The sequence below is a fragment of the Vanacampus margaritifer genome, chromosome 20 (genome assembly GCF_051991255.1).
Source record: "Vanacampus margaritifer isolate UIUO_Vmar chromosome 20, RoL_Vmar_1.0, whole genome shotgun sequence".
NCBI lineage: Eukaryota > Metazoa > Chordata > Actinopteri > Syngnathiformes > Syngnathidae > Vanacampus > Vanacampus margaritifer.
The window spans coordinates 10286430-10311979 of NC_135451.1; the positions used below are offsets into that span (position 1 = coordinate 10286430).

The window sequence follows — 25550 nt, forward strand, 5'->3', positions numbered from 1 at the left end:
GAAGTTCAATTTGTAAAAAAAAAAAAAAAAAAAAGGTCTATTTGAGTAGCAGAATTTATAGGGGCCAAATTTGACCCCGTGGGTTCTCCAGGGTTAATGTTAAGTATTGGAAGTTATTACCCCTTGTTGGATTAAAACCTGACTCAATGTGCTGGGTCAAATCCTCAACCCATTTTGGGTATAAATAATAATAATAATAATGATGATGATGGTAATAATACTACTACTACTAATAGTACTACTACTACTAATAATAATAATAATCACAATGATGATGATGATGATGATGATCATGATGATAATAATCATAATCATAATAGTAAATGTTTTCCCATCCTCTACAGCTTGTTGGTCCTATGAGTTTGCCTGTGCCACCGGCGGGCAATGTGTGCCCCAGACTTGGCACTGCGATGGCGAAACCGACTGTTTGGACGGCAGCGATGAGCAGCAGTGTCCTTCACTTTGTGGTCCTGGCCAAGTGCCCTGCCTCAGTGGTGACCAGTGCGTTCATTACCAGCAGCTTTGTGACGGCAAGCCAGACTGCAGAGATGCATCTGACGAGAGCATAGACAACTGCGGTAATGTCATCTGACTGCAAAGGTTGACTGAGGACTTGGCCGACTTTGACCATTGTGTTTGTCTTCTAGGCTCTGCCCGGATCCCTCCATGTCCAGGTAGCTTCTCATGTGACAATCGCACATGTGTGAACATGTCAAAAGTGTGCAACGGTATCCCCGATTGTCCGCGGGGTGATGACGAGCTTGTGTGTGGTGAGTTGTCACAAGATACTATTATTGGTACAGTCTGAGAAGTGTGGTAGAAAACAGAACACAAATGTCAAATGTTTGATGTTCAGGTAAAAACGTCTCACCAGCACCCCCTGGTGATAGGAATACAACAGTCTCCTGCCCAGAATTCACATGTCTGGACGGTTCCTGTATAACTTTCAACATGGTAGGTTTGTGTATCTTTTTTTAATTTTTTTTTTTTATCATTTTTGATAATTTTGCCCCAACCTGCATTTTAGGTATCTAACTCCTTATAACCTTACTATTCAGATGTGTAATGGGTTGGCAGACTGTCCAGACTCCTCACTAGCACCGCTCGGGGGTCCCACTGATGAGCAGGGTTGTCAAAGTTGGAGCTCCTGGGGTTCTTGGAGCCCTTGCAGCAAAACCTGCGGGACAGGCTCCATGATCCGGCGCAGATTTTGCCCCGCCGGAGACATTTTGCACCACTGTCGGGGTCAGGATGTCCAGAAGCAGCAGTGCTTCAACATCACTTGCCCTGGTACGGATTTGGAGTAAAACGGTTGTGAAAGCACAATGATTCTGACAAAGTGTTTTGTCTTATCCAGTTGATGGTCAGTGGTTTCCGTGGGTGAGCTGGTCAAATTGTTCCAGCGAGTGCGGAGGAGTGCAGATCCGACACAGAGACTGCATCCTGCCTCAAAATGGAGGCCGAGACTGCTTCCAGCTTCCAGGACCATCCAACCTCAGTTTGGAAATTAGTAAGAGATCCAATCACAGAATTCTGACTTTAAAGTGAGAATTCTCACTTTAATCTCATAATTCTGACTTTATTCTCAGAATGCTGACTTTAGAATGAGAATTCTCACTTTATTCTCAGAATTTTGACTTTAAAGTGAGAATTCTCACTTTATTCTCAAAATTCTCACTTTAATGTCCGAATTTTCACTTTATTCACAAAATTTTGACTTTAAAGTGAGAATTCTGACTTTAATCTCAGAATTTTGACTTTAAAATGAAAATTCTCACTTTAATCTCAGAATTCTGATTTTAAAGTGAGAATTCTGACTTGTGTGACGTAGGGTTATGAATTGTGGAGGGAAGTCAGAAGGTGATTCGGTCAGAATTCTGAGATTAAAGTCAGAATAAAGTGAGAATTCTGCGATTAAAGTCAGAACTCTCACTTTAAAGTCAGAATTCTGAGATTAAAGTCAGAATTTTCACTTGAAGTCAGAATTCTGCGATTAAAGTCAGAATTTTCACTTAAAGTCTGCATTCTGAGAATAAAGTTAGAATTCTGAGATTAAAGTCATAATCCTGCCAACCTTTTTTTTTCCTCTTCACTTGGCCTAATCCTCTTCCGTATCTATCCATTTTGTGGGATTTGATATTTATTAAATATTGACAAAATGCTTACATACTTACTTGATGGGTTTCAGAATACGTTTTGGAATTTAAAAACTTCATCAACCTATTTTTTTAATCTAGATATACATATAGCAACAATTGATCTTGACATTGTCTGCTTGTCTCTATTTCAGAGCCTTGTTCTGAGGATGGCTGTTTCAACAGCAGCTGTCCGACAGGCCTGGTGAGACACAACTGTTCCCCCTGCCCACTGTCCTGTGCTCACATCAGCAGCGGGACAACCTGCGATCCCACTGCACCCTGTTTCTCAGGTCACCCATTGAGGGCACCCTAGATCTATTTCGAAAACTTGTGTATTTCTCAAATCTTACATATTGTAATATAACAGGCTGCTGGTGTCCAGAGGGGCAGGTAATGAGTCACACACAGGAGTGCGTGTTGCCAGAGGAGTGCATGTGTGAGCTGGCAGGTGTGCGCTACAGGCCGGGTCAGCAGATGAAGGTGGACTGTGAGATTTGTGTTTGTGAGAGAGGAAGACCTCAGCAATGCCACCCCAATCCGGACTGTCCTGGTCAGTCTTAAAATGGTTTATTTTGTTTCTTGTTTATCTTAATTCATTAATATGTACCCCCCCCTTTTTTTTTTAACCCAATCACTCACAGTACTTTGCGCCTGGTCGTCATGGTCTGAATGGGGGGAGTGTTTAGGGCCGTGTGGTGTGCAGAGTGTCCAGTGGTCATTCCGGAGCCCAGTCAACCCCAGTAATCATGCAGATGGGAAAACCTGCAGAGGGATCTATCGGAAAGCACGTCGGTATGCAGCCTTGTCCTTATTCCTATTTTCTTTGACTGATTTTGACGCAATTTTGATTATGGTGATGTAAAGTTCAAATGGGAACCGGTTCTTTTATCTTGAAGGCTCACTATACTAATAATAACAACCAAGGAGACTGCATATTCTCAGTTGAACTATTTACTGGATGCCAAAAAGATCGATTGCACATTATCTGCTGAATGCGGAAGAAGGTCTAATCTATTCTATATAGTCTCTACTCTTATACTGTCTTGGCCGCCCACTCCTACAAGGGACGGCTCAGCCTTGCCCATACGAAAATATGTGACCTGATGGTCTTAACTGGTTTCAACTGGATAAATGTGCGAGAGTGCAGATAAATAGAAAGGCGCCAAGCCAGGACAGGTCACAGCGACACAACGGCCTAGCTCAAGTCACCTATCTAATCATTAAGAGGCCTAATCTAACAGTGACATTGCTTAAACTACATCCACAAAAATGAAGCTCGTCAGATCAGTTCAACATAGTGCCACAATTTAGCACCAAAGCACTACTTTTGTCAAACTGAAGCTCCTCAACTCACTTCAATTTATTTCTGTTGCACCAAGCTGCCACAAGATTCCACCAAAGCACTACTTTTTTACTTAATTGAAATTCTCCACTCACTTTAACATAATTCCTTAGCACCAAGATTTGCCTGAAGAAATACATTATAAGTGTAGTGCTGAGAAAAATAACAGTTCAAAATTGATAACAATCCACATTTTATTCATCCGCGTGTCCACAGATGTCAGACTGACCCCTGTGACGAGTGTGAGTACCAAGGTCAGTCCCACGCTGTCGGAGACAGATGGCGGGCCGACCATTGCCACTTGTGCCATTGTTTGCCCAACCTGTCGGTGCAGTGCTCCCCCTACTGTCCGTACGCTGTTACTGGATGCCCTCAGGTAATAGACTAATCCGTGCAGTCAATTTAATTAAGGCATTTACCTTAAAATAACCTTTCTTTTTTTTTTTTACTTCTCAATTTGTGTAGGGCCAAAGTCTAGTTCCCGGAGAGGGTGACACATGTTGTTACTGTCAAGGTAAATTTAAGTCTCTCTGTTCTGTTTTATTTTATCCTGAAATTTCACCCAAAACTTTTTGTGAGGAGTCTATATTGCAGTGTTGCTGTGTTTTCGTCACTGATTTGAGTTATATTGAATGTTCTACACAGTAAGTAATGAAAGTTCCGCAGTGACAGTCAGCCCCTCCCCTGTGACTTCCGAGCCAGGAAAGGACACCATTCCCTCGGTGCCCACCTACCCGCTCCCTCCTGGTGGTCAGTGACTTCATATAACTGAATACATGAGTTTCATGAGAACCGTAATTATCTTCTTCGATCATCTTTTTTCAGAGGAGTGCTGGTCTCCATTGGGCGTTCAGTTTCTGCCGGCCTCCAGTTTCCGTGCGTCATCTCAGCAAAGCGGTCACCCCCCTGAAGCGGCTCGCCTTCATGGCTGGGACCCCCACACAGACCTTCAGGTAAATAAGGAATACTGTTTGTATGTTTTTATTTTTATTTTTTACTCATTCACTCCCAGCCATTTCCACTGAAGCAACCCCCTTTGCTCCCGGCTGTTTTACTGGATTTTGACAGAATACTGTGGTCTAATACTATGAAAATATGGAACCTACCAAAATAAAGATTAGAGTTTCTTCTTTCATCAGGAGAAAAAAGTATAATTGTATCGTTTTGCAGCAATTAGCATGAGAATATAGCTAAGTTTCATCATTATTCACAAACCTGAAAAAGGGCTTGTTGCAACATGGCCCTGGTTGATCTATTATACTCTGCTGCCACCTGCTGGCCGTTTTTTGTAATAACTACCATTGCTTCAAACGACCTCTTCATGTCAGAGGCTGCATCAAAGCCTTCTGTGTGCTCTAGCATAAAAAAAAACATATAAATACGTTTTTGGGTTTGAATGCTGCTCTTTGTGACTTTTGCATGTGCAGGGCTGGGGTCCAGAACCAGAGGAGTATAAAGACCTACCACAGCGGAGCCCTGAAGGGCACAGTAGCAGCACACAAAGCCCTTACATACAAATCGACCTGCTGAAAGCATACAACATCACTGGTGCACCTTTTGACCTGGCCGTGCTCGTTTCACAACACTTTAAATGCGTAATGTTGTCAAGCATATGACTCTCATTGAATTTATTAAGTGACACCTTGTTCCTTTTTCAGGGGTACTTACCCAGGGGGGCGGTGTGTTTGACACATACGTTTCCAGTTTATACCTGCAGTTTAGCCAAGATGGAAGACTGTGGTATATTTACAAAGAGCTTGTGACTGACGCGCAACCCAGAGCTAAGGTTTGGTCATCACATTGTTGTTCGTATGATAATGATGTGTTTCTGCCATGCGCATCATTATTCCGCCAGGTCTTTTATGGTAACCACAATGAGGGAGGGGTCGCTGAGATCAAATTGGACAGGATGGTGTCGGCTCAGTTTGTCCGCCTGCTACCGCATGATTTCCATAATGGCATTTATCTTCGTCTTGAGATTATGGGATGTGAACGTGGTGAGTAGATGTAGCATATTTATTTTCTCTTTTTTTGCATTATAATAGGGTTATTATAGTTTCATTTTAGTTAGTTTTTGTTTCGTTTTGAGTTTTTCATTTTGAATTTATTTTTTATTTTTTTTCTAGAGAGCTCAGTATTGTTCATTCGGTAATTTTACCGATTTGACATGTCATCAACATTGCTCTCCTTTTTTTTATTCATTTATTTTTATTTTATTTTTATTTTTTTTTGTATGTGGGTGATAATGTGTGTGTGCGTGCGAGTGTGTGTGTATTCATTAGTTCACCTAAAACCTATTTAGTTGGTTTTAATTAGTTTTCAGGGTGGATCAGTTATTTTTTATTAGTTTTAGTTCATTAAAAATGCTTGAAGCATTCCCGCATTCAAAAATTCACGCTTCCCGGGGTATATATCGTCTGATTCCACATTACTTACAGTATTCGCACAATTTTTAAGTATCACTTTACACGCCCACTTCCATACATATAGCTTATCATCATTACCATACTGCTCAGTGGCACAATTGGTAAAGTGCATTGTCCAATAACCAGGAGGTCATAATTTCATAATTTATCTCTCAATTTACCTCATAAGCATTCCACATGCATTCAAATCTTAGCATTCAAATCTTAGCATTCAAATATCAGCATTCAGTTTTCAGCATTCCCACGCACTTGCTAGTTTCAGTTAGTTTCAGTATAAAAAAATGGGCATTACTTGTGTGCAATATTTAGAAAACACCATGGTAAAATGAAAAAAGTAACGTATTTCTTACCCTGCATTTCGGCTGAGTAAAAATAAAAATAAAATAAAAAGCAGGAAAATGGGAGCCAAAAGGCAAGCACGCAAAATTGTCGCCTAGGAGCGACATCATCTGAAGGTGCTTTTCTATTGGCTGCTGCTAGATGACGTGACTTCTGTGTGTCTTTATTCAGGTTAATATCGAAATAAATATACTTAAAATCACATTTAAAACAATACTGAGCTCTCTCAGAAAATACAAATAAAAATCACATTTAAAATAATGCCCAATTAATTGTATTAATGTAATTACCATAATAATAACTAATAATTGTAGTTAGTTTTAGTTAACTTTGTAAACATAAAATGTAGTTTCAGTTAGTTTTCGTTTTTTTAAAAGCATTTTCATTTTTATTTTCTTTTGTTACAAAAAAAAATATATATATATATTTTTAATTTTTTTAAATTAATTTTCATTCACTAAAATAACCTTGGTGGTTAATTTTTGCAATTAAAAGCACTGTATTAAATATAAACTTGTTTTTGTTCTCATCTGGCTCAGCTTACCACCCATGGTCAACCTTGCCCACACCGACTTCGACCATCTCACCAATAAGTGGCTGCAGAGAAAAGGAACTCCAGTGTAAAAATAAACGCTGTGTGCCAGCCGGCCCGTCAGGAGTTATCTGCGATGGGGTCGATGATTGTGGTGATGGATCAGATGAGATGTACTGTGGTGAGATTTTTGTCTCATTTTCTGTAGTCTAGTGAAATGAAATGCATTAACACTAAAATATGCACTGCCCTTATCCCAGGAACGCAGACTTACCCAACAGTCACAAGTCTTCAAAGCTGCCCTGGTGGTCAGTACTTATGCCTCCCACCAGGGGGCTGCATTGACTCAGGAAAACGTTGCGATGGGATTCCCCACTGTCCAAGAGGAGATGATGAAAGAGAATGTCACCTGCATGAGAATATCACCACTCAGTCTGACAGGTGAGGTCAATAAATTGCATCAAATTTTGGCTTCATATTTTATTCAGTTCAAACCCTGCTGATATATCATTACAAATGTATTTACAGACCATACACACCCACCGCCGCCCCTATCAGGACTCCTTCCAGGATCCCTGTGACTCACCCTGCATTATCACCAACAGTAAGCAGAACGATTTCTTTGTTAACAACAAAAGGTATTGATAAGTTTAAATGTGTCAATATGAACTTTATATGCCTTTACAGGATGGTGGCCCTGGATATCGTGGTAAGTTCTTGTGCTACTTAGGCTAGTAGTTAGTTGGTGAATAGTTGTCCCCCTCCCCTTTCCTTGTGTCTTAATGTATAGTGTTTTCAATATATCATACGTGCTGTAGAGGTGTCAAAATTAGTGTGTTCATTTTGAGTTAATTTAAAGTTCCTTTAATGGCACAATTTTTTTTAACGCGCAATTAATGACGGCCCCTTACTTGGAAAGCCTGTATTGGGGGATTTCCAGTTACAACGCAGCAGACATGTACACGTCAAAATTTAGCAGTACTATAATAAATTTTATAATAATGCATAGACTGGGGTCAAGTTGTATTTTACAATTTTAAAAAAAGTACAGAATTTCACCAGTTACTTTATGTTAAAGAAAAGATGTCTCTTAATATGAAAAGAAAAATGCACCGAGCTGTCACCAATGTCTTACAAATGCAATTATGCCACCTAGTGGCAGAAGAAATGACCAACACAAATCAATATATTTTTTTTACAGTACATCTTTTTAATTTTAACTCCATTGTATGAACTATTGTGAAAAGGCGATTAATCATGAGGGAACAATTGAAGTCATGCGATTAATTACGATTAAAATTTTTAATCGCCTGAAACCCCGGTACATATCTTTGTAGGCATCTGCTCATCTGCACTTGGACTTGAGGATGGAATCATTCGTTATGGTCAGCTGACCTCATCCTCCTACCGTGAGAACAATCCTGCCGATGCTGGCCGGCTGAATATCGTTCCTAATGTGTAAGTGATAAAGTGCTTTTTTTTAAAAAAAAAATCATTCATGAAAAGATACATTCAACGTTTTTGTCCGTGGGGTTTGCAGTCAAGTTATGGAGCCTGGATGGAGCCCCTTGCCTACAGACCTCCAACCGTACTTCCAGGTCGATTTCCTGGAGCCCACATGGATTTCAGGGGTTGTGATGCAGGGCAGTGAACGCATGTGGGGGTACCTCACTAAATACAGATTAGCCTTCGCCCTACACGGCAGCCTCTTCACCAACTATACACAGGACGGCAAGCCCGATAGTCCTGCTAAGGTATTCAACATATAATAATAGAATAGAATAATCAAAAGTAGCAAAACTCTTGATATTTATAAAGTCCTTTTATTGCTATGGTGTAGGTGTTTGAGGTACGAATGGTTGGTCGGACTCCTGTGACCCGCTGGCTCAGTAGGCTTGTCAGGGCCCGCTACCTGCGCATCATCCCTGTGGAGTTCAGACACACGTTCAATCTACGTGTTGAGATCCTTGGCTGCAGAGGAGGTGACAATTTCCAGTCTTTTTCCATTTTTGTCTTTCTATGGAGGACAATTGGTTCTCAGTTGCTCCCAAAAAAACGTATAAATACGTTCTATTTTAAATATGACCATGGTCCCAAAAACGTATTTAATCATTAAAATAAAAATAAAAATGATGCAACCTCTGAACTGAAGAGAACGCTTGAAGAAATGGTAGTTGTTACAAAAGCGGCCAGCAGGTGGCAGCAGAGTATAAGAGATCAATCAGGGCCATGTTGTAAAAAGCTCTTTCCCCCACTATTTTAAACAGTTTTGTGAATAATGATGAAACTTATAGCTATATTCTAATGCTAATTGCTGCAAAACAAAAACAGATACAAATACATTACAGATAATTTTTTTTCCTGATGAAAGAAGAGCCTCTAATCTTTCTTTTGGTAGGTTCCATGTTTTTATAGCAATAGAACACAATTTTCTGTGGGCCTTGCAAAATCTGTCAACATCCAGTAAAACAGCCGGGAGCAAAGGGGATTGCTTCAGTGAAAATGGCTCGGTGTGAATAAGCTAAACTGATGTGTATTGCAGATGAGCTGGTGACCCCCAGCAGTATTACAACCCCCTCTGGTGTTGGGAAAGTGACAGCGCAACGTTGTAAAACAGGCCAGTTTGCTTGCCAGCACAGTGAGCAATGTGTTCCTATTGCTGTGGTTTGTGATGGCCGACTGGACTGCAAGGATCATACAGATGAGATGAATTGTGGTAAGAACTCCATTATAAGCTACTCAATGGGTAAAATTTTCGGGATTAACCGAAAATGCACACAATCCGAATTCTTGTTTCGCCATCTTCTTCTAAACAGGCTCTCCAGGTTTACAAAACGAGACTAGTTCCACAGGTAAACCAGGCTTCCATGGTGACAGGACAACCCGTGCCCCAGGACTCCAAACCACCAAGCCACGAGGTGGTCTGCCCGGTGTGGCTACAGATAGAATCACAGGACAACCTGGACTTTGGAAAGTCACCACTCCACACATCGGTAAAAAAAAGAAGAAAAAAAAACTTTTTAACTTTGCATAACTTGTAATCTTGACAATTGAACTTTATAGATGTCAAGTTCTATTATGGAGGAGTATGTAGAATATCTCAAAAAAGTCACTTCTGCTAAATAATGTTTTAACTGCTTGCAACAAAAGTGACTGCACCCCTAAGTGAAATTGTGCTAAATGGTTTCAGTTAAACATTTCTCTACCTAGTGTATTGCAGATGTGATGGGGAAGCAGGTGTGTTGCATTCAGTGTTTTCACTTTTTGACATCTCACACTGGTCACTGGAAATTAATATTAATATGGCATCTCTTGGCAAATGAATGTCTGTACTCACTTTTGTCAGTAGTTTAGACATTAATAGCTGAGTGTTGAACAGTGTTGGGAACATTATTTTATAAAAACAATTAGTATTAGTTACTAATTACCTGCTTAAAAAAGTAACTGAGTTAGTAATTGAATTCATAATGACAGTAACTAGTTACCAGGCAAAGTAACATTTTCACTACTTAACAAATTGCTTTATATGAAATAATTCGGTTTTATTTTAATTTTATTTTTTAGCAGTTTTCAAAAGACAATTTGCTTATTATTATTGTGAGGGCGCTTTGCGGAATAATTTTAATGGTTTTCTGTTTGATCAGAGAAACAAGAAATCAGAATTCCGAATGTCCCCCCAATTTTTTGGGGGTATAAATATGACTTGTATGTTATTATTAATTATTCATGTAGCAGGTTGCGCTTTAACATTTCTTACTGAATCTTTCATGATCAAATAAAAAATTCAAGAAAATGAAAATAAAACACTATTGATTTTTCCCACTAGAAGTGACTACAGGCCAGCCCGGGCTGCATTTCAGTCCATCGCACCAGCCTGGAGTTCCTGGTTTACAAACCACAAAGCGTGAGAGACACAAAACAATGTTGCTAGTTCTGGATCCATGATTTCATGCGCCTTTTACTGAACAGACAGAGACTCTGTATTTTACAGCTCAGTGGATCACCACAACCCCCCGTGATGGGGGCTTGCCCAGAGTGCTTTGTGTGGAAGGCCAGTTTGCATGCCGCTCATTTGGCTGCGTCAACTCGGCTCAGGTGTGTGACGGCAGGCGGGACTGTTTGGACGGGTCTGATGAAGAGAGATGTGGTATGCATGAATAATCTGTGATATTATAGTTTCCAAATACATTCTTATGTGAAAGGTTAATAAATTGCATTCTTTTTACCCAAATGACTAATTAGGTTCCTTAGTAAGTCCAGTTACTACACAGCTCCCCGCATTGCCGAGTCCCTGCTCCCCCAAGCAGTTCTCCTGTAAAAGCGGTGAATGTGTCCACCTGGACCGCAGATGCGATCTGCAGAAGGACTGCGTGGACGGTTCTGATGAAAAAGACTGCAGTATGGAAAATATATAGCATCAAATAAAATTCATAAAGTCTGATGTGGAAGTGAAAGACGATGTTCTGTCATCTTCCAGTTGACTGCATCATGTCCCTGTGGACTTCATGGAGTCAGTGTAGTGTGTCCTGTGGTCTGGGCTCACTGTTTCGACAGAGAGACATTGCGAGGGAAGCGCTACCTGGAGGATCCTGCAGTGGGGCCCAGTTTGACAGCCGCGCCTGCTTCCCACGACCATGTCCAGGTTTCTGACAGTATTATATCCTGCTAGGGTCTCTCGTAAAATCACTCATCTATTTTCACCTCTTGTAGTTGACGGTCATTGGTCAGAGTGGACAGAGTGGTCCGAGTGTGATGCTCAGTGTGGAGGAGGTGTCAGGCAGAGGAAGAGAACCTGTTCTGTACCCGCCCCCAAAAATGATGGGAGGGATTGCGAGGGTATGAGCCAGCAGAGTCAGAGCTGCAACAGCCAACCTTGCACCAAAGACACTGGTACACAAACAGGTGAGTCATTCTCAAACAAACATAACATTTTCTGTCATTGGTGCTTGAGTAAGCAATAAACATGTCATTCTTTCACCATGACATTTAATGAATGTTCAAAAGATCAGTTATGAAATATTATTATGACCCGGAACATACTTTGTATTCATAGAAAATGAACAGTATGTCATGTGGGACATGAGTGTTTGAGGGATGGAGGACCCAAATACAGGGAAGTAAGGCAGTGAAACAGAAACCAAGTGCAATATGTGGGACTGAAGCACAGAAAAGAAGGGTGAACAGACAACCATGACTGGTCGTCGCGGACAGGACAGGACTAGACTGGTCGTTGCGACTGGACAGGACAGGACTAGACTGGTCGTTGTGACTGAACAGAACATTACTAGACTTGTCGTTGCGACTGGACAGGACAGGACATGACTAGACTTGTTGTTGCGACTGGACTGGACAGGACAGGACTAGACTGGTCGTCGCGACTGGACAGGACAGGACTAGACTGGTTGTCGCAACTGGACAGGACAGGGCTAGACTGGTCGTCGCGACTGGACAGGACAGGACTAGACTGGTCGTCGCAACTGGACAGGACATGACTAGACTGGTCATCGCAACTGGACAGGACAGGACTAGACTGGTCGTGGCGACTGGACAGGACATGACTAGACTGGTCGTCGCGACTGGACAGGACAGGACATGGACAGGATGCTGCGACTGGACAGGACGTCGCGACAGGATGATGTGACTTACAGTAACAACAGGACGTGATTAGGCTGGTCGCTGTGATTGGACAGGATGTGACAGGACATGACTAGACTTGTTGTTGCGACTGGACTGGACAGGACAGGACTAGACTGGTCGTCGCGACTGGACAGGACAGGACTAGACTGGTCGTCGCGACTGGACAGGACAGGACTAGACTGGTCGTCGCGACTGGACAGAACAGGACTAGACTGGTCGTCGCAACTGGACAGGACATGACTAGACTGGTCGTCGCGACTGGACAGGACAGGATTAGACTGGTCGTCGCGACTGGACAGGACAGGACTAGACTGGTCGTCGCGACTGGACAGGACGCTGCGACTGGACAGGACGTCGCGACAGGACGATGTGACTTACAGTAACAACAGGACGTGATTAGGCTGGTCGCTGTGATTGGACAGGATGTGACAGGGCCTTACTTGCCTTGATTTGACTAGCTGTGGTGTGGCTATGACTTGGTTATGGCTGTGACATTGTCTTGGCTGTGGCTGAGGCTGTGACGAAGACGAGACACACAAACTTCCCCACATAACACAGACAACGCACCCACACCTACTGGACAAACACAACAGACTAAATACACCAACACAAATGAAACACCTGGAGAAGGGAAGACCCACACAGGCGGACGTTGTTAAACATAACAAGACAAGGGAAGAAACCAGGAATATATGACAAAAAAGACCAATCACAGACAAAAACAACAAGAACACCCATAACAAACAAAAACCCTAACCCCCACAGAACTGAAACATGGCACAGTATGTGATAGTTAAAAATGTTTCTCCAGGTTGTGTCAATGGTATGGTGCTCGTGTCCGAGACAGACTGCCTGACTGGGAGAGTTGAGCCTTGCCCTCCTACATGCTCACATCTCAGCTTCACCAACAACTGCACGGAAGAATGTAAACCAGGTTGGCCTATATAAACAACATGCACTTCCTTGAGTGGGTTTAAGACTGGCTGGAATGTAAATATACTCAGCTATTTTTAAAGGACTGTGTGTTTTGTTGATGCTCATTTCTTTAGTAACATGAATGTAGAGGCAGCTAAGAGGGAATGCTTGCAGTTGCAATTCTTGACTTTCTGATTAGGAAAGTCAAAACAGTGACTCAATGCCAGTATCTATCTCCTCATGGAATCCTAACTCTAATACAGATTTAGGTATAAATTCATTTCCTCGCCCCAGGCTGCCGCTGTCCCAACGGAATGTACCTACAGGGAGGACAATGTGTGAAAGCAAGCCAATGTGTTTGTCACTGGAACGGCCAAAAACTGCAGCCAGGACAGACGATCAGCAGGGACCATTGTACTAGATGGTGGGATGTATTTCTTTTATTTATATTCCACTTTGTTGGATCTATTCTTGGTCTTCATAGCTGAAGGCTTTGTGAAAACAGTAATCACCTAACCGATAAAATTGTAATCAGTTCATTCGGTACACAAAGATAATGTCAAATTGTCTCCAAAAGTACGTGCCAGGAAGGACAAGTTACCTGTAACTCCTCCATTTGCGCAACAACCTGTCAGTGGTCAGCCTGGTCGTCGTGGTCGCCGTGTGATGTCACCTGTGGGCTCGGGCTCCAACAGCGCTACAGGTGAACAGCTGTCCGATTTTAGATGCATTTGTATGTCTTCAAGCTGAGAATGACTTGTTCTGTTAGGTCTGCAGTGAATCAGACAGCATCCCTCAGAGGGCATCTCTGCCCAGGAGACTCCTCTGAAGTTCAACGGTGCTCCATTCGCTGCCACACCGGTACACATGTTCATATATCCACAGAGAACATTGATACTTATTATTTTAGCTTAATTCTATATGTTCATTTTAGTCTGAGTTATTATTGTTAGTATGACTTTTTCCTCTCCTTTTTATTTTATTGCAGAAGAACCAGATGGAATTTGGAGTAAATGGACAAGCTGGTCAGAATGCAGTAAGACATGTTTCCATCATGCAGATGATGTTGGAATCAGACAAAGATTCCGAAGCTGCAACCACACCAATGCTCAGTCTACCTGCGATGGAGATGGCGCACAGCAGGAGCCGTGCAACATCGTCCACTGTGCAGGTATGAGTCTTCATTTCTCATGAGTGTCAAAAAATATTCAAATGACACTGTGTTGTAATACTAGTGGATGGTGGCTGGTCTGCGTGGTCCCCGTGGTCTCTCTGCTCATCTGAGTGTAATTCTGGTGTCCAAACACGAGAGCGATTCTGCACTTCACCCCCTCCACAACATGGGGGCAAAAACTGTCCCGGTCCACACATTCAGACAGCAGACTGTAACGCCCATCCCTGCTCAGGTATTATTTTATCTTGTTGCTGATCCTTAGTAGGACCATAATGTGGTGTGGGAATGTTACATTTACATTTTCTCAATGTAAATACAGTGAATCCTGGGATGCGTGAAAATATATGATATACGGTTAAGACTGTATAGAAACATTTTTAATAGTTTACCCAAACAAAATTTGTAAGCATAAAATATACACTCTAAAAACTGTTGGGTCAAAAATTTGATTGACCCACTAACTTGGGTCAATTTGACCCATTTTTGCGTTGTTTTGTACAAAATCCAGAAAGTTCAATTCTGAACTTGAAAAACTTTAAACAGGGTTGTTTTGTACAAACCAATTCAGAAAGTTGGGTCAAATTGACCCAAGTTAACAGGTCATCCCAATTTGGACCCGAATTGAGTTGTTCTTGACCCAGCAGTTTTAAGAGTGTCCACTCTGAAAACAATTGGCTAAAAATTTTGCCAAATTGGATCAAAAAGGAATCAACCCAACTTGTTGGGTTATTCAATTGACCCAAAAACTTGGGAAACATGATTAACCCAAAAAAAAAACTAAACATATACTGGTATTGGGTTGCTTTGTGGGTTAATTAAATTTTTACTTTTTGAGTTGGGTCAGTTCATTTTTGACCTAATTAAGGGCACACTCACACTAGGGCCATTTCTTCCGTTAAAAGTTGGGTCAAATAAATAACCCACAAAATAACGTAAAAAAAATATTTGGTTGCTTTGTGGTTTATTAATTTAATTGGACTCAAGTTTTTGTGGGTCGGTTGATTTTTGACCCAATTCAATTGGGTTACTCAATTAACACAAAAAGTTGGGTCAAATGAGTAACCCACAAAACAAGCCCAAAAATATTTGGTTGAATAACTCAAAAAATTTGGTCGGTCCATCCTTGACCCAACTTGGGTTATGTTTGACATAATTGTTTTTTTTAGAGTGTGTAATATACATAAACACTGTAAATACATAGAAGTCATTGTGTCCCTTCTTCTTCTTCTAGGACTCTGCCCTGAAGGTATGATATACATGACAGCATCTGAATGCGAGGATCATGGCGGCGCATGCCCACGGGTCTGTATGGACATGACCTCCACTGAAGTGCAGTGTGCCACTGCCTGTTACGATGGCTGCTACTGCACACTGGGCTTATACTTGCTCAACGGCAGCTGTGTGCCTTTGGACCAATGCCCGTGTTACCATCAGGGGGAGCAATACCCGGCTGGGGCCACCCTTCCTGTAGATGCATGCAACAATTGGTATTCTTCAAACGCTGTCGCGGCTAAGTCTGAAATCGTTTCAGTTGGTTGATTTGTTCGGATTGTGTCTTCAACAGCACTTGCACTAATGGAGAAATGTCATGTGGAACAACTTCATGTCCTGGTGAGTTGGTTTATCGTTGAATGTGGCTCAATATCCATAACATCAAATACTAAAAGTTAAAATCTAGCACGATGACAGAGGTGGCTAATCCAGATCCAGAAAGTAAAAACCCTGCCACAGTTTGGCTTTAGCCCTTAGTGCTAGCTAGCTAGCTCCCTCGCAGGTAAACGAGCACCACGGGAGCTAGCTAACTAGCACCTGAGGCTAAAGCCAAACTGCGGCAGGAATTTTACTCTCTGGACCTCGATTTGGCACCTCTGCACGTTCCAGATTTTTATATTAAATTTGATACTATATTTCTATAATTTAATTTAATCAATCATTATCCTGAGTGACTCTGCGCCTCTTAGTGGACTGCGGTTGGAGCAGCTGGACTCAGTGGAGCACCTGTAGTCGAACATGTGACGTCGGTGTGAGAAGGCGTTACCGCTCCGGAACCAACCCCCCACCAGAGTTCGGAGGCCGTCCTTGCGAAGGCGCCAGAGTTGGGGTCGACACATGCAGCATTGAGCCATGCTTCGGTGACGACATATTTGATGTTTTTTTCCCCCTTAACAAAGTAGTTAATAATGTGATGTGTACTAGGTGTAAGAGAACCATGGAGCGAGTGGTCGGAGTGCTCAGTGACATGTGGAGGAGGTTACAGGAGCAGAACCAGTGGGCCTATCAGAGTCCATGGCACAGCACAACAGTTCAGCGCCTGCAATCTGCAGCCATGTGGTACGACAAACACACACTTAACTAGAATGGTGCTGTTATTGTGTGATAGCTGAGATTAGCTGTCATTTTATGGCTCGCAGATTCACAGGGGTGTGTAGACTTTTTAGATCCGCTGTATATGACATTTGATCAGAATTAACTCACAAATTTGATGGAAATCTTTTAGATATGTTGTAATAAAATGTTGTCCGTTACGCAAGGTGGTTATTTTTATATTGACGATTGCTTATCCTTATTTCAGGGGATAGCAGAGTGTGTCCGCCAGGGCAGGAATGGAAGCAGTGTGTGAGAGGAGCAGTATCATGTTCAGACCTCACGATGGACCTCAGTCGGAACTGCACGCCAGGATGCCAGTGTCCTACTGGAACTTTCCAACAGGTCAGTGTCTTCGACCCCCCCCCCCCCCCCCCCTCCTAAAAAAAGGACATAAACATTGCAAATGTATTTGATTGTCTGTACTCAGGATGGCGAATGCGTCCAAGAATCTGATTGTCGCTGTGATGTTGATGGAGAGCAGTACAAACCAGGAGACATTATTTCTTCTGACTGCAAAAACTGGCAAGTATATGCAAAGTGTCATTGTTTACTTCCATTTTATCTGCAAGCGTTTTTAACTTCAACATTTATGCCCATATTTCAGTACATGTGAAGCAGGACGACTTGTAAACTGCTCTCAAGCCATTTGCACTGGTATGATTATTTGATTATTTCCAGTGATTAATAGCAAACATTACCTTTGATTGATTCTCTCTTCCTTCATTTTTTTTCACCTAGCTGATGGCCAGTGGTCACTGTGGACTCCTTGGGGGTACTGTTCAGTGTCATGTGGGGCAGGTCTCCAGTCCCGATATCGCTTCTGCTCAAGGCCTCAGCGCTCCGGGAATGGCCTGCCATGTCCGGGGCCTAACCGCGAGGACAAAGTCTGTGTCACCAACCCATGTGATCGTGAGTTAGTGCTGCCATTAATAATCTCTTCTTAACTCATTCACTCCCAGCCATTTTCACTGAAGCAACCCCCTTCGCTCCTAGCTGTTTTACTGGATTTTGACTGATTTTGCAAGGCCCACAGAATATTGTGTTCTATTGCTATAAATGGAGCCTGGAACCATGGAACCTACCAAAAGAATGATTCTTTCATCAGGAAGAAAAAGTATATTTGTATCTGTTTCCGTTTTGCAGCAATTAGCATTAGAATATAGTAAGTTTCATCATTATTCACAAATCTGTTGAAAACACTGAGGAAAAGAGCTTGTTGCAACATCTCTCATACTCTGCTGCCACCTGCTGGCCGTTTTTTGTAATAAATGCCATTGCTTTAAGCGACCTCTTCAGTTCAGAAGCTGCATCAAAGCCTTCTGTATGCTCTAGCATAAAGAAACATAAAAAACGTCTAAATACGTTTTGGGGAGTGCAAGACAAAGTATTAAAAAACATTTTTGGGTTTGAATGAATTAAACGCTATGATAATGCACGGGTCATATTTGACACCTTGGTGATCAGCGTTAATATTTCATTGGCATGCATTGTCATTGCGATGTTGTCGACTCCTTCAAGGTGACGGTGCTTGGGGTCCTTGGAGTAATTGGACGCAGTGTACCAAGTCATGCGGCGGCGGTGTTCAGAGCCGTAGAAGGGACTGTGACAATCCGACCGCTGAAGGAGACGGAAATTACTGTGAGGGGCTTGGAATTGAGGTCAAAGCCTGTAACACTGCCCACTGCCCAGGTAGGCTTGTGTGTTTCAACACCATGCGTTTTCGAACAACACTATTTGCCAAGTTCAGTGTTAACAATGTTAAAAATGTTAACAATGTTAACACAACCTAGAACATTTAATAAACGACAGACAAGGAAGGAAGACGAGATCTAGATTCTTATTGCTCGCGAGGAGAACGGACAGAGATGTGCTCAGTTACAACCTCCTACCGCTCTGAAGCGCATTCTCCCGAGCCCTCTATCTTGTGATAAGGGCACAGTTCTTGTTTTTGAAGCTGCAAGTGCATGAGTCATGCTTTGCAATACTATAAGAGTAAATATGGGATAACTTATGTACATTTGTTCTAACACTATTTTAACAAACATGATGTGATTTCAGTGGCGCCATGCTCCAAGGTTCCAGGAACGGCATTCAGTAGTTGTGGACCATCCTGCCCGCGCTCCTGTGATGACCTGGCAGTATGTAACACTCCCAAACATGTCGACCCAACTCATTGTTTTCCACACTGATAACACATTTAGGTCATTATAAAATTGTGTTTTTTCCTGTTAAACAGCATTGCGAGTGGCTTTGTGAGCCAGGGTGCTACTGTACAGAGGGAAAAGTTTTGTCAGCTAATGGAACAGTCTGTTTAGGGCACGAAGAATGTCCCTGCCTTGATCTCACAACTGGACACCGGCTTGAGTCTGGAGACGTGATTGTGGCTCTTGATGGCTGTAACAACTGGTTGGGAGGATTCACACATGCAGTGATCAACAAAATGAAGTATGTCATAATTTATGTGGGGATTTCATTTTTTTAGCACCTGTGAGGGAGGGAAGCTTAACTGCTCCCAAAACCCCTGCCCAGGTGAGTCGGACAAAAATCGCCAGATAGCACAATACTTTTGTACCAACGGAAGAGGATTAGGGCCAGTGAAGAGAGGGAAAAAAAGGTTGGCAGGATTTTGACTTTATTCTCAGAATTTTGACTTTATTCTCAGAATTCCGACTTTATTCTCAGAATCCCGACTTTATTCTCAGAATTCTCAACTCAATTTAATTTATAAAGCACTTTAAAACAGTTTTTTTTAAAACAGGAACAAAACAAACATTGTAAGTAAGTATACAAGTAAATAACATTTCCATCAAATTAATAACAAAAAGTAGGTAAGTGAATAAATACATACATTCTGACTTTAAAGTGAGAATCCACACTTTAATCTCAGAATTCTGACATATAAGTGAGAATTTTCACTTTAATGTCAGAATTCTAACTTTAAAGTCACAGGTGCTACTTTAAAATCATAATTCTGACTTTAATGTCATAATTCTGACTTTAAAGTGAGAATGCTGACTTTAAAGTCAGAATTCTGATATAAAGTCATAGTTCTGACATTAAAACTCTTTGACTGCCAGACGTTTTCAGAAAAGGGATGCCGTGGGTGCCAGCCGATTTTTAAACATTTTGACTGATCTTTCAAGGCCCATAGAAAATTATGTGTTTGGACTATGAAAACACACATACTACCAAATGAAAGATTGGACTCTCATCTTTCATCAGAAAAAAAAGTTAGTTTCTACCTTATTCCGTTTTTCAGTAATCAACAATAGAAAATGGTTAGTTTCACCTCTGTTTTGAAACAAACGTCTTTTAACGTCTTTGGCAGTCAAAGAGTTAAAGTCAGAATTATGACTTTATTAGTGCTACTATTACTGTACTTAAAATCCAAATTAGAATTATGAATTCATTTTACTCAGTCAGAATTCTGAGTTTATTCTCACTCTAAAGTGAGATTTTTTAGATTAACGTCAGAATTCTCACTTTAAAGTCAGAATTCTCACTTTAAAGTCAGAATTCTCACTTTAAAGTCAGAATTCTGACTGAGTAAAATGAATTCATAATTCTGACTTTAAAGTGAGAATTCTGAGAATAGAATGAGAATCTGCCAAACTTTTTTTCTCTCTCTTCACTAGCCTTAATCCTCTTCCGTATGTACCTTATGAACGTGTATCAGGTAGCTGGCTTTCGATTCATCACCTCTTCTTTGTGTTTCCAGTATCAGGTGGCTGGTGTGAGTGGTCTATGTGGACTCCATGCTCCAGGACCTGTGGGGCAGAGTCGGTTTCCCGTTACAGGAGCTGTGGCTGTCCCGAACCCAAAGCCGGCGGGGAGCCTTGTACTGGAGAACAGGAAATGCACAATGGCGTTGGCGCTCAAATCCAGAGACAGCCCTGTCCTGTCATCACCTTCTGTCCAGGTAGGGTTTGATTTTTTTTGGTTTGTTAGGGCAGAACATCCTCCCTTGTGCTTCTCATTACAATTCGTCATTATTATAGTGCAAGGTTCTTGGAGTTCCTGGTCAGCATGGTCAGCGTGCGACGGGTGTGCCGGGTCGTCCACGCGTATCAGAGACTGTAACAACCCCCCTGCTAGATTTGGTGGTCTGCCCTGCCTCGGAGAGAGGATGCAGAGCCGTGGTTGCCATGACAACATGACTGTGTGCTCAGGTCAATTTTGCAAATGTTTTTATTAGGGGTGTCAGGCGATTAAAATTTGTAATCGCATGACTTCAATAGTTAACTCACGATTAATCACAAATTTGTTCTAAATGTACAATAATTTTTCAATAAGTTTTAATTCTCTTATTTCATAACTCATAAAACTGAGTACTTTTTTTTTTTAAGATGTAGTGTGATATTGATTTGTGTTGAGGTCATTTTTCTGCCACTAGATGGCATAATTGTATTTGTTAGACGCTGGTGACATCTCAGTACATTTTTTCTTTTCATATTAAGAGCTATCTAATCTTAAAAATGAAGTGATTGAAATTGTATAATTCATCTTGATCCCAGTCTCCACAAATATATAGATTATTATTAAATTTATTACTGCTAAATTTTGACGCGGACGTGTCTGCTGCGATGTGACTGGAATTCCCTCAGTAAAGGCTTTCCAAGTAATAGGTGGTCATTAATCGCAACACAAAATTTGTGCTGTTAAAGGAACTTTAAATTAACTCAAAACACACTCATTTTGACACCCCTGGTTTTTAATGTAAACTGTCGAATCAGCTTGAGTTTCATAAAGTCAAATATGTAGTTCGTACTATATTGCATTTCCTTTTCCAGACTGCGGTGGAGGCCAGGAAGAATGGCCTTGTGGCAAACGCTGCCCTCGATCCTGTTCTGATCTCCATGGTGACACGGAGTGCCTGGACCCCCCAGGATGCAGCAAGACCTGCGGTTGCCCGGGTGACACGGTCCTGCAGGATGGCGTGTGTGTAACCAGGGAGGAGTGTCGCTGCAAATATGAAAACAGCTCTGCTGCCGGTTAGAGCTCCTTTTTTTTTTATTATTCTGAAAACGGATTTGTTTAAGTGCAATATTCTCCACTTCCTTTTTTGTCTGCATTGAGGTGGTTTAGATTCCATACCCGGCGAGACTGACTGGCAGTTTGCAAGTCACGGAGAGGAGATCATCACTGACTGCAAAAATTGGTTTGAATCATTTTATATAAATTGATGTTTTTTTTCGTGTAGTGGCTTCTTCTCACATTCCATGAACATGCATGTAAAGTTAATTGACTATAAATGCTCCATAGGTGTGAATGTGACTTTGAATTACTTTTTTTTTTTTTTTTATATGTGCCCTATGATTGGCTCCAGCTCTTCGCTGTCTCAAACACTAAATGGATGGATAGATGTTTGTCAGCTTTTCTCATTTTTCTCCTCAGTTCCTGCCAAGCTGGAGTTTTCCACTGTCACTCACTCCCCGGCTGCTATGTCGACGGTGGCTGGGGCCAGTGGGGAGCTTGGTCTTCGTGCTCAGTTTCCTGCGGAGGAGGAGTTCACTTAAGGAGACGCCAGTGTGATAATCCATCTCCTCAGAATGGAGGGAGAGGCTGCCTGGGAATTGGGGAACAGCAGAGAGACTGCAACACACATCTGTGCACAGGTTTTTGAAAGTGGAACATTTTACATTGTTATGGCACACAAATGTGTTTTTAGCCCTCTTTCAGAAAACATTGATGAGAAATAATTTTGTTTGCTCTTGCCTCTAGACTCCGTGGGCCCTTGGCAACCCTGGTCTCAGTGGTCGGTGTGCTCAGTCAGTTGCGGTGGCGGCCAGCAGTCCCGATTTCGGACCTGCGGCTCAACGGCCTGCAGTGGTATCAGCCGGCAGAGCAAGACTTGCAATACAGAGGTCTGCCTTGGTAAGTCAAATCACTGGACTTTATAAGGCAAAGCTGTTTTTAATAATCAGGTCGTGTTTGGTTTGACTACAATCTGTTCGTTTGTGACTTTTTTGGGTCATAAGTGGCCATAATAGAGACAAAAAGTGCAAATTGATGTTCATGGTAAAGAAAAAAGAAAAAAGGCCATTTTCAATAGTTTGTGGCTATTTTTGGCCAAAGGTGCCCACAATAGAGCGAAAAAGTGCAATTTGATGTTGGTAAAAAAAACAAAAAAAACATAGTAAATTATTGATATACTGTATTTAACTCTTTGACTGCCAGACGTTTTCAGAAAAGGGATGCCGTGGGTGCCAGCCGATTTAAGCATTTTGACTGATCTTTCAAGGTCCATAGAAAATTATGTGTTTGGACTATGGAAACACACATACTGCCAAATGAAAGATTGGACTCTCATCTTTCCTCAAAAAAAAAAGTTTGTTTCTGCCTTATTCCGTTTTTCAGTAATCAACAATAGAAAATGGTTAGTTTCACCTCTGTTTTGAAACAAATGTCTTTTAACGTCTTTGGCACTCCTCCATAGGATTTTACTAAACGTTATTTAACGTTTTTGGCAGTCAAAGAGTTAAAGAGCTGTGCAATTGTTGGAAACAATCAAAATCAGAAGGAAAATAATCCACATCCTTAAAAACTTTTCCATTTACATTAACACAGCAAAAATGGTTAAAAATGGAAGTGAGGTAGACACAAATGCCAGCATTGAGCCCAGACGATTAAGCCACAGCAAAATCAATACATTCATCCATTTATTAACCGGTGACTAGATTTCTAACTGACAATCAGACAAAGCCAAAAATAAATAAAAAATCTGATATTACCTGTTGTAATGTTATGAGTAACCTCGACTGTAAACCGTCAATGAGTTAAATGGTATAAAATGAATGGGTGTATATAAAAAAAAAAGTTGATTAACTCATTCAAACCCCAAAACGTGTAAATACATTTTTTAATACTTTATCCTGCACTCCCATGTTTTGGGGTTTTCTTAAATGTTTTTTTTTTTAATGCTAGAGCATACAGGAAAGGCTTTGATGCAGCTTCTGACCTGAAGAGGTTGCTTAAAGCAATGGTAGTTATTACAAAAAAACGGACAGCAGTTGGCAGCAGAGTATAAGAGATCAGCCAGGGCCATGTTTCAACAAGCTCTTTTTGCCAGTATTTTCAACAAGTTTGTGAATAATTATGAAACTTAGCTATAGTCTGATGCTAATTGCTGCAAAACGGAAACAGATGCAAATATACTTTTTTTTCCTGATGAAAGAAGACACTGATCTTTCTTTTGGTAGGTTCCATGTTTTTATAGCAATAGAACACAATATTTTGTGGGCTTTGCAAAATCAGTCAAAATCCAGTAAAACTGCCGGGAGCGAAGGAGGTTGCTTTAGTGAAAATGGCTGGGAGTAAATGAGTCAAACAGTATTTTTGTAAAGCTTCTATGACGTCGAACCTGTTTTTATAAATATGCATGTTTTTGTTGAGCAGAAGTGGGCTGCCCCCCAGGCCGACTGTACAGGGAGTGTGAGCGAGGAGAGGGCTGCCCTTTCAGCTGCGACCAGATAAGCGGCAGAGAGGGCTGCTACAGCGACGGCTGCGAGGAAGGCTGCCACTGCCCCTTGCACACTTTTCAACATCACGGTGTCTGCCTGCATGTGGGTTCCTTTTTCATATCCTTACAAGCACGTGCCTGAAAACGTTCCTTAAAATTGTGATCATCGTGTCTCAGGAGTGTCCCTGTTTAGTCGATGAGGAGTTTCTAGCTACTCTACAGACTGTCTCTATCACACCAGTGTCATCTCTGCTCCTCCATAACATCTCTGAGGGAGTAGAGCTCCAGCCTGGAGACACACTGGTCCACGACTGCAGCTCCTGGTGAGTGGACAATCGTCTCACCATGACAGAATCTTCAGCATTCTCTAAAGACACCACTACTAAACAAACTCTTGTATGTCATTTAAACATGGCGCAGTGATTGAGAAACTGTGTTGAAAAGGTGATGTTACATGAGGTAAATTACTTGTAAGACCTCAATTTAAATAGTTAAGTGGATTAGCTATAGAGTTTATGTTTGCTAGCTGGCTAGCCATTTTATACATCCCTATAAGAACAATGAGACACCACTTTACAACCCCCTTACATGGTTATATGGACAGCTTTCTCTCAGAGTTAGTGATGGGAAAATGAAGCTTCATGAAGCTTCATGAAGCACTTGAAATATTTTTTTACTCCAACAGTCCTTTAGATTGTACTTTAGATATAAAGGCCAATGCAATGGGAATTGATTACATTTCCACTAAAACAAGAGTGCCATCTAAAGGAGTCAAAAAAATATCACAAGTGCTTCATGAAGCTTCATTTGTCCTTCACTACTCACATTGCTAACAAAACAAATCACCTTTCTTCTCTTGTAGTCTCTGCGAGCACGGCAGATGGAACTGTTCTTTAGCACACTGTCCTGTAGACGGCGGTTTGTCACCCTGGGGCTCCTGGAGCTCATGCTCGCTGTCCTGTGGGGGTCTTGGGCTGAAGACCCGCACCAGAGGCTGCACCCAACCTGCTCCGGCTCATGGAGGGCGAGGTTGCATCGGGCCCTACCTTGAAACCACCTACTGTCAGGCCCCTGACTGCCCAGGTAGGAAAGGGGGGAGGGGGGGGGGGTTAAAGAGTGCATTAGGGCCAGTGAAGAGAAAAAAAGGTTGGCAGAGTTCTCACTTTAATCACAGAATTCTGACTTTAAAGTTAGAATTTTCACTTTAATCACAGAATTCTG

At 41.7% G+C, this 25550-nt stretch overlaps 1 protein-coding gene across 1 annotated transcript in view; it reads left to right on the forward strand.

Moving 5' to 3' along the window:
• The window catches only part of sspo (SCO-spondin), a 78506-nt gene that overhangs the window by 23016 nt on the left and 29940 nt on the right, over positions 1 to 25550 (forward strand). Inside the window, exons 32-87 of the mRNA XM_077554228.1 lie at positions 345 to 578; positions 648 to 770; positions 857 to 954; positions 1059 to 1290; positions 1358 to 1510; positions 2291 to 2428; positions 2506 to 2688; positions 2780 to 2930; positions 3697 to 3856; positions 3946 to 3994; positions 4126 to 4230; positions 4306 to 4433; positions 4908 to 5028; positions 5139 to 5266; positions 5336 to 5477; positions 6785 to 6958; positions 7038 to 7218; positions 7306 to 7381; positions 7465 to 7486; positions 8115 to 8235; positions 8318 to 8531; positions 8618 to 8759; positions 9320 to 9493; positions 9594 to 9770; positions 10604 to 10681; positions 10769 to 10924; positions 11020 to 11175; positions 11255 to 11419; positions 11488 to 11679; positions 13226 to 13348; positions 13624 to 13753; positions 13907 to 14032; positions 14099 to 14190; positions 14318 to 14500; positions 14565 to 14735; positions 15735 to 15990; positions 16068 to 16114; positions 16465 to 16635; positions 16700 to 16834; positions 17076 to 17212; positions 17298 to 17392; positions 17475 to 17524; positions 17609 to 17779; positions 18389 to 18559; positions 18929 to 19008; positions 19107 to 19276; positions 19353 to 19399; positions 20589 to 20789; positions 20869 to 21039; positions 21661 to 21861; positions 21947 to 22028; positions 22265 to 22485; positions 22592 to 22744; positions 24266 to 24432; positions 24507 to 24652; positions 25192 to 25412. Of these exons, the coding sequence (XP_077410354.1) occupies positions 345 to 578; positions 648 to 770; positions 857 to 954; positions 1059 to 1290; positions 1358 to 1510; positions 2291 to 2428; positions 2506 to 2688; positions 2780 to 2930; positions 3697 to 3856; positions 3946 to 3994; positions 4126 to 4230; positions 4306 to 4433; positions 4908 to 5028; positions 5139 to 5266; positions 5336 to 5477; positions 6785 to 6958; positions 7038 to 7218; positions 7306 to 7381; positions 7465 to 7486; positions 8115 to 8235; positions 8318 to 8531; positions 8618 to 8759; positions 9320 to 9493; positions 9594 to 9770; positions 10604 to 10681; positions 10769 to 10924; positions 11020 to 11175; positions 11255 to 11419; positions 11488 to 11679; positions 13226 to 13348; positions 13624 to 13753; positions 13907 to 14032; positions 14099 to 14190; positions 14318 to 14500; positions 14565 to 14735; positions 15735 to 15990; positions 16068 to 16114; positions 16465 to 16635; positions 16700 to 16834; positions 17076 to 17212; positions 17298 to 17392; positions 17475 to 17524; positions 17609 to 17779; positions 18389 to 18559; positions 18929 to 19008; positions 19107 to 19276; positions 19353 to 19399; positions 20589 to 20789; positions 20869 to 21039; positions 21661 to 21861; positions 21947 to 22028; positions 22265 to 22485; positions 22592 to 22744; positions 24266 to 24432; positions 24507 to 24652; positions 25192 to 25412 (8091 nt within the window). The remainder of the gene's footprint in view (positions 1 to 344; positions 579 to 647; positions 771 to 856; positions 955 to 1058; positions 1291 to 1357; positions 1511 to 2290; positions 2429 to 2505; positions 2689 to 2779; positions 2931 to 3696; positions 3857 to 3945; positions 3995 to 4125; positions 4231 to 4305; positions 4434 to 4907; positions 5029 to 5138; positions 5267 to 5335; positions 5478 to 6784; positions 6959 to 7037; positions 7219 to 7305; positions 7382 to 7464; positions 7487 to 8114; positions 8236 to 8317; positions 8532 to 8617; positions 8760 to 9319; positions 9494 to 9593; positions 9771 to 10603; positions 10682 to 10768; positions 10925 to 11019; positions 11176 to 11254; positions 11420 to 11487; positions 11680 to 13225; positions 13349 to 13623; positions 13754 to 13906; positions 14033 to 14098; positions 14191 to 14317; positions 14501 to 14564; positions 14736 to 15734; positions 15991 to 16067; positions 16115 to 16464; positions 16636 to 16699; positions 16835 to 17075; positions 17213 to 17297; positions 17393 to 17474; positions 17525 to 17608; positions 17780 to 18388; positions 18560 to 18928; positions 19009 to 19106; positions 19277 to 19352; positions 19400 to 20588; positions 20790 to 20868; positions 21040 to 21660; positions 21862 to 21946; positions 22029 to 22264; positions 22486 to 22591; positions 22745 to 24265; positions 24433 to 24506; positions 24653 to 25191; positions 25413 to 25550) is intronic.